The sequence below is a fragment of the Leuresthes tenuis genome, unplaced genomic scaffold, assembly GCF_036924035.1.
Source record: "Leuresthes tenuis unplaced genomic scaffold, fLeuTen1.0.hap1 SCAF_18, whole genome shotgun sequence".
NCBI lineage: Eukaryota > Metazoa > Chordata > Actinopteri > Atheriniformes > Atherinopsidae > Leuresthes > Leuresthes tenuis.
The window spans coordinates 8,520,199-8,533,106 of NW_027325372.1; the positions used below are offsets into that span (position 1 = coordinate 8,520,199).

Below are 12,908 nucleotides of genomic sequence, written 5' to 3' on the forward strand. Positions count from 1 at the left end.
CTGCTCACCCCACCGTTGACTCACTACCACTGCACCACAACCAGTAGCCATAAATTTGACATAATTTACAGATTATGTTGCATGGAAAACATAAGCCTCTCTAACTTAAAATGTCCTTCTGTGAGGGGAAAAAACTGTTGTGAGCTGAGCCATTAAAGTTTAATTTCTTTTACTATGTGAGGAGTTCTTTAGCCTGTCTCGAGAGTCGTTCAGCTTGTTTCAGAGAACAATTAATGCAGAAATGTGCTTCATTAAATCTTCCCATTGACATAAAGACATTTTCTCAACAAATTCATCTGAATCAGTGGGTCATTCCGAAGTTACCCACAGAAAAGTCTTGATCAAACCAAGGATTTGCTGATTTAAAAAGTATCAAAACTTTACATTTACTTTAGGTCCAGGTGTTTGTAACATGTTTTATATTGATTTATACCTTACAGGCAATAGTTGCTTTATTTTTCATCAATGCATCTTGCTGATAGTGAAGGTTCATTGCAAGACGTCATGTGTAATAGTATTTTTTCGCTAATATTATATTAATATAATATTAACTCTGAAATCAATCAGATTGCTACTTTTTCAGTCAGGTTCGCAAATCAACCTCTCCAATCTTAACTAGACATTAAAGCAGATAAAACTTTATCTACGATGTAAATAAATAATATGCAACCTTGGGCACATTTAGCTTTTCACACATTCATTTTTTTTTTTTAGATTATAAGTGAAATATTTTCAGGATACTTCTAATAGGTGTGTTTGTGTTAGTTCATTGTGGAATCTTTATCTACTTAAAAGATGTGAAGACAGCACTCAGCACTCCACATCAGCACCACTCAGCACACTGCTGAGGTTTCAAACCGTCCACTCTGCACGAAAAGAGGACGCCATCTTGTTTGTTTTAGTGGACGAGGACAGGAGGGCTGGGAGATAACCAGTACCCGCAGCATTAACCAGCCCACCATGAAAACGGGGAAAACACACGTCGGCTAACCGGTTAGTCATTTATCTTTTTCATAAACGTCGGGGGGGAAATATGTGTAGGTAATCATTTCTGTCAAAAGAAAATGCGCCAGCTGCACGGTGCTCCGCTTTTTCTTCTCTGCATCATCACCTGTGGGACACGGGGAGCATCGACGGTTACTGCGGCTAAATGTAACGGTCACGTCATTTAAAACGGCACCAACGGTCAGAAAGACCTGCAGTTATCAAAAGAAATGACTCTTTATTCACTCGTGTTTAACCATACTGACTCAATATGATATGCAGTGATAATAACAGTCTGATGACAGGTATGGCAGTTAGATTGTATGGCTTCAGGTGTATCTTAAACACCTGGCAGACATGTCCTGGTGCTTATATTCATCATCCAAACAGCCTCAGGTCCAGGTGAAGCCTTTGTCTTTACCAGCTACTGACATGTCACAGCTTCAAAATGTCAGAAAAGTAAATCATTTACAGAGTAGCCTGAAACAGCGGGGTGATTTGTTCCACCGGGGAAACAGGAACAACCTTAAAATCAACTTAGAAAGTATAGCTGGCAGTCTTATTCTTTATATACAGTATGAAAATGGATGAATGAGTGGAGAAAAATAAATGCAAATGCAAGGTTTATTTTGCACCTTACAGTCACTCGTGCTTCATGGCGTGCAAGAAAGACTCAACTCGCTCAGGTGCACAATTTATGACATTGATGTCTGTGCCTTAGTGCCACATTTGAGTGAAAGGATGAGACACATTTGGGCCTAATCTGAGTTACTTTTGCCGTATGACTCTGTTACAGCACTAGCATGTGTGGTATGGCCCAGGTGTGGCCCAGATGTCATGAATGGACTATGACATTGGTTACTGCAGGTGTTCTGAGGCCAGGCATGGCACAAAGGCCTATAGAAAATGTAAATTTGGGATGTGTCTGATGGATATGTGGCTGAGTTCAGGCAGCCACACTCACCCTGGTTCAATGCTGTAATTCAAGACCAGATGTTGACCGAAGCAAAATGGAGCTGTGACCTGTTTTTTTTTCTGTGGGGAGCAACTTCTATAAAACTTGCTTAGGTGTACTGGACTCCCTCTAGGTTATTTAGACTTGGTCTAATTGGCACTCCAAACTGTTTGTGATGCTAATTTGAAGAGGGACGTCCTATACATGCTTTAAAGATCTTGGAAAACGACACAGTCACCTCAGTGAGATCTCAAGAGACCAAAATAGAGTTTTCTCACAGATTCTAGGGGATTAAAAGGAAAGGAACCTATTAAAAGTTAGATCCTAACTAGTATCTCGATAGGCAAACAGACAGAAGTTGGAAGTCGCACCATCAAGTGGTGGCATTTGAAAATATGTAATATAGAAAGTTTGAAAGATTAGAATATCACAAGAAATATTTCACTGATCTATCCTTTCACGACAGTGGTTGACATTAGGTAAAGTCAAATTTTGGGGAGATGCATACCAATTTTAAAGTTTCTTTACAAAAAGCATATCAACTTGAATACTTTATTTTGAGGTTTTTTTTAATGAAAGGGAGCAGATGTCCTTAGTTATCTGGTGCAGTTATTGTGTTTTATTAAGAGCAACATTTTCAAAACAAGTTTTATGATTTTACCCCCCCCCCCCCCCCATAAAAAAATCTGAATTTTCATGTCAGGCTCATAAAATATCAGAAATAAAAGCAAGAACTTGACAAATTTGTCCTTTTTTTTTCTTTATGTGACTGAGAATGTCAGCAAGCACGTTCACATGACACGAGAAAAAAAAATAGACAGAAACCAGCTAAACGAAACCAGGCCAGGGCACTCTTCACATGCCCATTCAGGCCACGTGTCAAACCACAGTAGCTTAAAGCATCTCCAGACTGTTGCTCTGCTCTAATAAAATCTTAGATATATAACCACAGCATCTTCTGACAAAATCGCCACACAAGTAGCTTAAAGACAACGTCTTTGCAGTGAAATCGGCTCATTTTAGAGCCTGTAGTAAAACGCTAAATTTAGATATTTACAGTAATCCCACCCACTGCTTTCAGTCACATTTGTTTGCTCTTTATTTGGTACAAAAAGCAGCTTTGTCATCCAGTGTTACATCTGACAGAAGACTACGCCTGCGGCACACAAATCTGTTCAAATACATCGTCTGTTTGAATCAATCTGATTGATGAAACCAGTCTGCATTCTTTTCAGCTTTTTGCTCGTTTCCTTCCTGCTTTGCCTGCAGCAGCTGTGTTGCTCTTCTATCTGCAAGACATATACATTAATAATTGGTCATCTGATGCTAACTAAGCCTGTTTTACATGAATGTGTAAATACCCAGGGTGAGGAAAGCCTCATTTGACTCACTGCGTTGATAACCAGCATCGTTAGGCTTACTTTATAATAGTTCTTTAAATTAACAATGCATCATCCCTCTAGCACAGTTAAAAACGTTTTCCCTTTTTTGTCGCTTTTGTTGACTTGCGAGCTTGCTTATCAACCTCAGTTAGGCCTGTACAGCTTGGAGTATTTGCTCCTGTCAGAATGTCATTCGACTCTCATGCATTTACTACTTTGTTTGTGTTGTTTCCTCTCTCCAGGTCTGACGCCTCCCCCCTTCCCCTTTTCCCTTGTGCTGAGAAGGCGCTGAGACAATGTTTTATGCCCACTTTGTCCTCAGCAAACGTGGGCCGCTGGCCAAAATCTGGCTGGCGGCCCACTGGGACAAGAAGCTGACCAAGGCTCATGTGTTCGAGTGCAATCTGGAGAGCAGCGTAGAGAGCATCATCTCACCCAAAGTAATTCATCATCCTGTTTACTTTCACGTCTTCCAGCCAATGACTTAAAGAAGATTATTTTTAAACTTAAGTAGTTTTGTTAGACTGGCTGTGTGCATCTCAGTGCTTCATTCTATATGTATATATATATATATATTTTAATTAAGTTGATGTATTTCTTCAACATAGATAAAAGCATTCAGTGGAGCCAGCCCTTCTGGTATTAACCTGGTATATGTTAGCTGTTTTTACCTGCTGATGTTCATTACCGTAAAGAATGATCGCAGATCTATAACGGAAGCGATCAGATGTTAAAGAGTGATTTTCTGTTTCACTACATAATAAAGGTGAGAGCTGCTCTCACACAGTATTGTCACTGATAATTCATGGATGCACATTTATTATTCTCACAGGTGAAAATGGCTTTACGAACATCGGGGCATCTGCTGCTCGGGGTGGTGAGGATCTACCACAGGAAGGCCAAATACCTGCTGGCAGATTGTAACGAGGCCTTCATCAAGATAAAGATGGCGTTTCGACCAGGTTGGGAACTGCATATTACTCAACAACTGCCATTGCTTTTGATCAGTGTATTCAGCTGTTTGTTTCTCTGCTTTTTGCTCATCAGAATCGAGGTTCTTTTAGGATCTTCCTCAGTTTTGACTCGTATTTATCTCCGTCTCTTTAGAGATACGTGCTACAAATTCTTTTTCCTCATTGTGTTGCTTTAGGTGTGGTGGATCTTCCAGAGGAGAACAGAGAAGCAGCCTACAACGCCATCACGTTACCCGAGGAGTTCCACGATTTTGATCAGCCGCTGCCAGATTTAGAGTGAGTCTACTACAGAGAATACAGACCGGATTTAAAAAAAAAAAAGAAATACAGCGTAATCCTTAGTCTGTGAGTGCACCTTACATTTTCTAAAACAGATTTTAGATATCAAAGATCTTTGCAGAAGAAGTCCGTATTAGTTTTTAAAAATTGGTGGGTCCAGTATCAACAGCAGAGCATCAAACTGGACCACTGACATCCAGAAATGCACCTGAAAACCATCTGGAAAGCTCTTTTATTAGATGGTGAAACTCTCCAGTATTTGCTTTTTCTCTTTCTTTTGCAAAGAGAGGACCACTGGTGGCTCCATTTATCCTCGTGCTAAGAATATCTGCAACAGATACATTCACAAAATGCACGAGATTCAGTGTAACAATTTTGATTTAAATGAGAGATGGAAAAAAAAAAGATTAGGACTTATTTTGGTCGGTAATTCGTCCATTTTTTTTGCTTTAAATGTCAGTTTTTCCTAAATATTGAAGAGCTATGCCTGTTTTTAACTTGTAACCTGCACACATAACCAGTTCTTATGTGCTAGAAAATGCATGTAATTATCAAAGAAAACTTAAAGAGACGATACGAGTGAATTAACGAGAGCTCCATCAACACATATCTGCAGGAAAACATTTAACAAGCCCGTAGAGTTCTCTGCTGATGCAGATGTGTTTGCAGCACAGCATCATAAATAAAACAGAGCTGATGGTGTCGTGTGTTTCACACACAGTGACATTGACGTGGCTCAGCAGTTCAACTTGAACCAGAGCAGAGTGGAAGAAATCACCATGAGAGAGGAGGTGGGCAACCTCAACCTGCTGCAGGACAATGACTTTGGTGAGCATCTTAACTTGTTGTTGAATCTTTGTTTAGGATTTTCTTCATTATTCAGAGAAATACCACAGTTGTTAGAGCTCAGAGGCCAGAAGTTTGAAGGCTTTTTTGTTGCTCGTGTTAGGTGCTTTACGTTGTAAAGACGCACTGTTCTGTGTGCAGCTGACTTCGGAATGGACGACAGGGAGATGATGCGAGAGGAGAGTGCGTTTGAGGTGGACATCATGGGAGCGTCAGCTTCCAACCTGCTGCTGGAGGCCGAGGGTGGAGCTAACCAGATGGCTGACAAGTCCAACCACCTGGAGTATGATGACCAATACAAAGATGACTTTGGAGACAATCCCATGGAAAGCAATGAGGGAGGGATGCTGGGTAAAAATCCCACTGATAATGTTGTCATTTTAGGCTTTTACTATTTGTTATTACCTTTCAGTTTTATTATGTCTGTAGGTGAGGCTGTTTTTCTTCAATCAAAAGTTATAACAACAGCATATTCGTGTCTAGTGGACAAGCTGCTGAGTAACGAAGATGGAGGCGGCATCTTTGACGACCCACCCGCCATCACAGAAAGTGTGATGATGCCTCAGGACCACGGAGACGATGAGGATGACTTTGACGCTCTCTCAGGTCAGTTCAACACACCCCTCAGCATCAAAGCTCGTTTTCTGTACAGCTCATAAAAAGCAGATCCAGTGTGATGCGTTTGTGTTTGCTGTCAGCAGGAGCCCCAGACAGTCCTGACTCAGGCCCAACAGAGCCGCTGCCAGTCATGACTGACCAGACAGAACAGACTGCTTTGGTTCACAATGAGGAAGAAACCTTCGCCCTGGAGCCCATCGACATCACTGGTGACCTTTATAATGATTTTCCTGGACTCAATCTAAAATGCAAAAAGTCTGGTTGCACCAGATAACTTGACCCTCCATCTCTGTACGGCCTTTGCAGTGAAGGAGACCAAAGCGAAGCGTAAGAGGAAGCTGATTGTAGACAGCGTGAAGGAGCTGGATAGTAAAACTATCCGCGCACAGCTTTCTGACTACTCCGACATTGTCACTACACTGGATCTGGCTCCTCCCACCAAGAAATTGATGATGTGGAAGGAGACCGGAGGAGTCGAGAAGCTCTTCTCCCTCCCAGCTCAGCCTCTCTGGAATGCGAGGCTGCTAAAGGTGACGTAGCTTCAGATGCACGGTTACTCAGGTACATGTGCACGATAGCATTCTGCTAACTGTTACACACAGCTGACACGCACTTTGTTCTCTCTAGATGTTTACGAGATGTCTGACGCCACTGGTGCCAGATGAACTGAGGAAGAGGAGGAAAGGTGGTGAGGCCGATAGTCTGGATGAGTTCCTGAAGGATCTGGAGAACCCAGATGTGCCAAGAGAGGAAACCGCAGCCCACCAGCAGAGAGACATCATGGGTAGGAATTTTTCATGTACCTTTTGCCTTCTTTTGTTTGTTGAAAGTAGTATAAGAAACAGTATGGATGTGATGTATTTGTTACCTCACTTGTTTGCTCTTTGATAAAGCTTCAATTTTAAACTGATTTACCTTTTACAAGGCCAACAAGTAAAGGAAAAGTCAAGAGTGGCTCGCACATATTCTCATTTATTATCTGCACAATTTTGAATGTCAATTTGATTTCCAGACCAGACAATCATGGAAGAGTCTGGTGCGCTCCAGACTGCAGCAGTGGAGGGGAGCCGAACAACGCTGGACGAGTCGGTCATGCCGCCTCCATCCACCCAAAGAGGCCTGAAACGCAAGTCTCAGGACACAGAGCCAGCCCTGCCTGTGAGTAATGCTACCGAGCAGGCGTGTAAACTCTTCTGCACAGTAGGGGGAGTTTTTATTAAAATGTTACTGTTTCCATTCACTTCTTCTGATTCACATCTTCTAAATGTGAATAAAAAATGGCAACTCTGGGAACTCTTCTTCTGTCGTTCGGTCCTCTTTCCTCTAGATGGGAGCCTTGGACGAGCAGCAGCAGCAGCAGATGCAGCAGGGGTCCAAAGCAACTCATGTGCCCGAGCAGCTCGAGGCTTCCACTGTGGATTTGCCCCCTGAGGAGACCACTACCACGAACATCAGCCAGCTGATAGAGTTGGACTTGCTTGCCGACAAGGACAAGAAAAAGAATGATGATGACTCTGACGAAGAGGTGAAAATTAGCCACAATTCATCTAAGACTTTATGTTGCATTGCATCTGTGAGTGTTTTTAAATGTGATTTTTTTTTGTGTGTGTGTGTGTGTGTGTGTGTGTGTTAGGAGGAGGAAGTGCAGGGAGGAGACCAGGACCAGGAGGAAAGGAGGTGGAACAAAAGAACCCAGCAGATGCTTCATGGCCTGCAGGTACTGCATGTACACGATGTGATAAAGGGTGATAACTTAATGCTACCACTTTACAACAAGATGAATCCACCCAGTGCAACAAGTTGAGCATTTTTGTGATCATTGGAGTGGGACTGCATGGACCGGCATCATTTAGAAAGATTTCCAGGTTTCATTAAGACTGCAACAAGATTTAGTGCTTCTACTTTATGAAGAGAAAGTGAAAGTTCGTTTTTGCAAAATGCGCCCACACTTGGTAGAGAAATTTATTTATGGATCTGAATTAAACCCTGATATCAACAAGTGAATGCAGTGTGGAAAAGACAAACAATCAGAGAAACAAAAAAAATATCTTCGGATATTGTTTAAAAAATGAAAATGCAATTTTTTGATTACTTGATTATCCACAGACCCTGGTTTCTAACATCAGGATGGTATTTATTTGCTCAAACTGTAGGATCTGCCTCTAAAGGCAGAGTTGTTCCTGAGTTTTAGGATCAAAACACGCCTTTCGTATCAGTATAGTGACTCATGAAATCCACTGCATTGGATCCTTTAAAATAAACACACTGCTGAATGTATAAATAAAAATGTCAAAAATGAGTTGAGGTCAGATTTCAGCACAATACCGACGTGTTAATTAGCAGATCTTGCACTAAGCAGAGGGACTGAATTCCTCCCCGTAAGCTCCGCCCTCTCTCCTTTTTCTTTCTCAATCTCTTCTTTTCATCCCAGCATGCAACACTGTGCGACATTTCTTTACATCCTCCGTTGCAGGTTTACATTGGTTTACTGTTTACATATCTAATGAATAACATCTTCTGTTCTACTTTTGGCTTTAAAAATGCGAGACACTTAGATTTTACACGTGCTATTGCAGATATGGTGCATCGCTTTCAAAGTGCTTCAGATTTCATGATCTGCTACTCAAAAAGAAAAGAGGCAAATGAGGGACAAAACCTGCAATATTACATAAGATGTAAAGTGCTCAGCCCTAATGTTGTTCTCACGGTGGTTTCTCACCTTTCCACAGAGGGTGATGGCCAAAACAGGCGCGCCGTCGGTCAGCCTGCTGGACCTGTGCAGGAACAACAACAGGAAGCAGGCAGCTGCCAAGTTCTACAGCTTCCTGGTTCTGAAGAAGCAGCAGGCAGTGGAGCTGGTCCAGGAGGAGCCTTACAGCGACATCATAGCTACACCTGGGCCTCGCTTCCACGTCATCTAATACGCCTCCACCCCTCCAATCTGAAAAGGAAAGAGCTCCGCTCTGTAGTCGTTACATTTGATCAAAAGCACTGTGTGCTAACTATTTATTTCATGATCTATCTGTCAGGTTGTGGCTTGTTTACATTGCAGTAAATATCATTATAAAGTCAGTTTGATGAGCATCCGACAACACACTTACTCGATCATTGCATGGTGGTGTGAAACAGTTAAATATTCAGACTTTTTGTACACAGACTGCAATAAATATAAAAATTTTAAAAAACCTACCTGATAAGGAAATACTGTGGAATTGTGAAACAGCTCAGAAAACATAACTCCAGTCTGTGGATAACGAAAACACGAGTTGTTTGCTGTACTTGCATGCAATTTTGGGTAGTGTCTCCAGAAATCATTTTTTATTGCCGTGCTGCTCTTTTATTCTAAAAGATTTAGATTTAGTTCATCCAGTGTCCTTTTTTTGTAGATGGATAATCATTTAGATACAACACAGCGACAGGCAATGAAGCACTAATAACAGTATGAATTCTGTGTTCATTTATTGATGTAATACACTGTACTGTGTAACAGCTAGAGTGTGAATTGTTTTCAATGGAAAGCTGATTTGATTATTATAAAGAATGACTTGATAACAAGATCAACTGAATACTGAGTTGACATGTCTAACTTATTGTCTACAACGACTCCACAGGCTGAATTTAGCTAACTGGAATCAGCAAGTGTAAACAAGCGTCCACACAAAGACAGCTGAGCTTCCACAGCAGCTGCACACCTGCCACGTCTGAGAACCTCTTGTATTTTTAGCTATGTGCCTGTAAACCTGCATTAATTTCGTATATAAGCAGGAAAATCCTCTCAAAGACGTTGTCTCAGAGCTGTCCCTCGGTTGTAAAGAAAAGCATTTTTCTTTTAAAACAACACATACGAACATAGGAATTTCAAATGGCAAACACAAAATGTATTCTCTCTGGTAACTTTGGAAAAATAGACCAGAAGTAAATGTGTCATTTCTTCAAACTGGCATTATATTATCCGTGAACATCTTATGCAATATACATTTAAAAAAACAAAAGGCTGAAGTCTCTGTCTTCCCGTCAGACTGTAACTGCAGGAGCTGCAGCATTGTCTCCTCCCATCGTCTTTCTTTTCTTGTGTCGGCTTCTTTTGCTCTTCTCCCCCGGCTCCGTCTTCTTCCGCGGGGGTGTCGGCACTCCTTTCTGCTTCTTCTTCTTCTTGAGGCAGCTCAGGGGGTTAGGATGGCTCTGTTTCCTCTTCCTCTTCTTCCCCCGCCTCTCTCCGTCTTTGTGGGCGATGCCCTGCTCTTCTTTCAGGCTGCGAATGCTCTGCTGCTGGGCCGGACTCACCAGCTCTCCCAACTGGACGGCCTGGACATGGTTGACGGACGTCTGGCAGGGCTTGTCGAGCACGATGGTGTTTAGGATGATGTAAAGCAGAGGAACACCTGGGATCTTCTTCAGGCCTGCAGTCACTGCGTGGTCCTGCACAGAAACAAAAGTGACCTTTATAACTAAACAATGTTGCTAAAAAGGTCTCCTAATGCATGGAACCTGGAAGTTGTGGGAACATACCTACATGACTAAGTTCCAGTTGAATGAATATTGGCTTAAAGTGGATACACTCAGCTTTAGTTTAGCCGTTTTGGAATCAAAGTTTTTTAATATGAAGAATTTTTTCAGGCACAAATGCAAATAGATATATAAAATAACCATAAATAAATTGCTGTTTGCAGGCAGTGACTGTGACTGAAGTGCTGATGATTTTCCACCAGGCCACTAAGTTGTGTTTGTGAGTATTTTCAGCTCAATAAAGCTGAGATCAGGAGTTTGCAGAATATTCCACCTTCAAAAACTGGAATGTTTTTAAGTATGTTTTAAAGCAACGCCGATTTTTGTTTGCTCTTTGGCTCCCCCTACAGTGGTGTGACGTAACACCACTGCCATAAAAACATCTCCCTGTGAGCCCTGCACACGTACAGCCAACACAGGAATGTTAAAGACACCACAAACACGTCACAAAAAGCCCACAATAGACCCACTGGAACCCATTCCTACTCGTATCATCACACTGACTCCACGTTTCACAGATGGTATGTATTCAGATTATCAGTCGCTGCTTCATTTTTCTCCTCATCTTTAAGGTTGATTTTATTTTCATCTGTCCAAAGAGTAATGTTCCAGAACTTTTTTTTTGGATGGTTTGCACCAGATGTAAACCCCCAGTGTAATGATTTGGTCATGATGACTGGGTCATTCCTAATGTTCCTGATACCTCTCTTTTCTAGATATTCTTTTTAGTTGATTTGACCGCATGTTGTTGCTCACAGCAACAGATAGAGAAAGATTTCATTTGATAGAGAGGCTATATTCATAGCTGCAATTTTGTCTGTAAATGTCAAGTTCACTTCTACGAACTCCAAGTAATTTCAGCAACTAAAAGAGTGCTTTTGCATCTTTACCTGCGTGGCTACAAAGTAGTGGTGTGGGTTTGTCTCCCCCAGCATGGACAGCAGGCACTCTGAGGCAGGGACTGGGCTCTGGAAATGTGGACATCTCCTGACCTGGAACCTCTGCAGGATGATTTTAGCTCCATACAGCTCTTTTCCAAGAGTCTCGAGTTCTTTCAGAGCGCAGCTGAGGATGAACACAGACACATGCGGGTGACTTAATAAGAAAGGCTCACATTTTCACGGCTCAGGGGTGAAATAACTCACTTCGTGGTGCACAGCTGAACCTCCCCCATCAGATATTTCGGCATCTGCTCCTTGATCTGAATTTTGTTCTTCAACGCCGCCTGGCAAAAAGTGCCGTCGATTAGGATTTGAAAAGGCTCCCTGAAGTTGAAGTTGTATTTGTAGAAACTAATCGTTTTCTTGGCTTGTTTCTGTCGTTTGATCTTCATTTTGGCTCGTCGGTCAAGTCAGAGCAGATTGTGTGTATTTCCCGACAGACAACAAAATAAACCGTGAGAGACGCAAGTCAGTTAAAACGTGAGAATACTTGCTGTTATTTTCCTTAAAACGAGCAATTATCACAACCAAACTCAGCATGGACACTAACTGTATACTGCACGCCTTCGGTGCATTCCACTCATGACTCCGGCTAGAAACTAGAAACAAAATAGTTCCGGCTGTTGAAATGATCGTTTCGTTAAGTTTAACAAAAACATCGCACACAGCCCGTAGGTGTCAGTTAGCCTTTCCCAGTAGTAAATTATTACCTTTTATCATCTTAAAGTATGTATATTTTATTAAGCTAATGTCTAGCATTATTTTAAAGTTTAGTAGCTTATGTCAGCGTCAACAACAACAAAAAACAAGTTAGAGCAATGGGTTGTAACCTGTTGGCTGTTTTACCCAAGTTCTGCACGTAACTGCAAATTTGGGATACTTACAATATTTCAGCTACAATACTACAGGGAAAATATTCACTTTTTACTTCATTTTGTTTATCTGGCATCTTATAGTACCGCCCAACTTAGATTTTAACATACAAAATGTGTGAAGAGCTTATCATTTAAATTTCACGAGAGTTTACTTAACACAGTTGTTCACTCTGTACACCTCAGACTTGGACAGCAGACTGGACTGGAAATGCAACACTGAGGCTATGCTGAAGGAAAGACATAAGAGACTCTGCTTCTTAAAGAGGCTAAGGTCATTCAATGTCTGCGTTAAGACGCTCTACATCTTCAACAAGTCTCTGGTGGAAAGTGTTTCAACAACAGAGTGTGCTCAGTGTGAAGTTTCTTCAACTATCCTATAACACAGAGAGATACAGGATGACCTCCTGCATCTCTCTGTCAGCAGCAATAACTGTGCAAAGTGAAAGCCGACAATGATTCATTCATTTATCCATTTTCTATACTTGCTCAGTCCAAATCAGGGTCGCAGGGTGCTGGAGACTATCCCAGCTGCCACTGGGCGAGAGGAG

The 12,908-nt window shown here is 41.7% G+C and overlaps 3 protein-coding genes across 4 annotated transcripts in view; 1 reads left to right on the plus strand and 2 right to left on the minus strand.

The window, feature by feature from the left end:
* Positions 1-12,908, minus strand: part of slc44a4 (solute carrier family 44 member 4) — a 132,637-nt gene that overhangs the window by 93,903 nt on the left and 25,826 nt on the right. The window lies entirely within an intron of this gene.
* On the plus strand, positions 855-9,928 carry rad21b (RAD21 cohesin complex component b). 2 transcript variants are annotated; one of them, XM_072370749.1, is made up of 14 exons: positions 855-993; positions 3,564-3,761; positions 4,154-4,283; positions 4,472-4,571; positions 5,296-5,402; positions 5,562-5,771; positions 5,904-6,026; positions 6,119-6,247; positions 6,345-6,568; positions 6,666-6,822; positions 7,051-7,196; positions 7,366-7,563; positions 7,672-7,755; positions 8,768-9,928. In XM_072370749.1, the coding sequence occupies exons 2-14, from the start codon at positions 3,618-3,620 to the stop codon at positions 8,957-8,959; spliced, it is 1,944 nt and encodes a 647-aa protein (XP_072226850.1). In that variant the 5' UTR covers positions 855-993; positions 3,564-3,617; the 3' UTR covers positions 8,960-9,928. The 2 variants fall into 2 exon arrangements, with proteins under 2 accessions (XP_072226850.1, XP_072226851.1); XM_072370750.1 differs by having other exon boundaries at positions 6,122-6,247.
* On the minus strand, positions 9,481-12,060 carry utp23 (UTP23 small subunit processome component). Its single transcript, XM_072370751.1, has 3 exons — positions 11,690-12,060; positions 11,435-11,609; positions 9,481-10,457 (listed from the first exon to the last, which is right to left on the minus strand). The coding sequence occupies exons 1-3, from the start codon at positions 11,875-11,877 to the stop codon at positions 10,053-10,055; spliced, it is 768 nt and encodes a 255-aa protein (XP_072226852.1). The 5' UTR covers positions 11,878-12,060; the 3' UTR covers positions 9,481-10,052.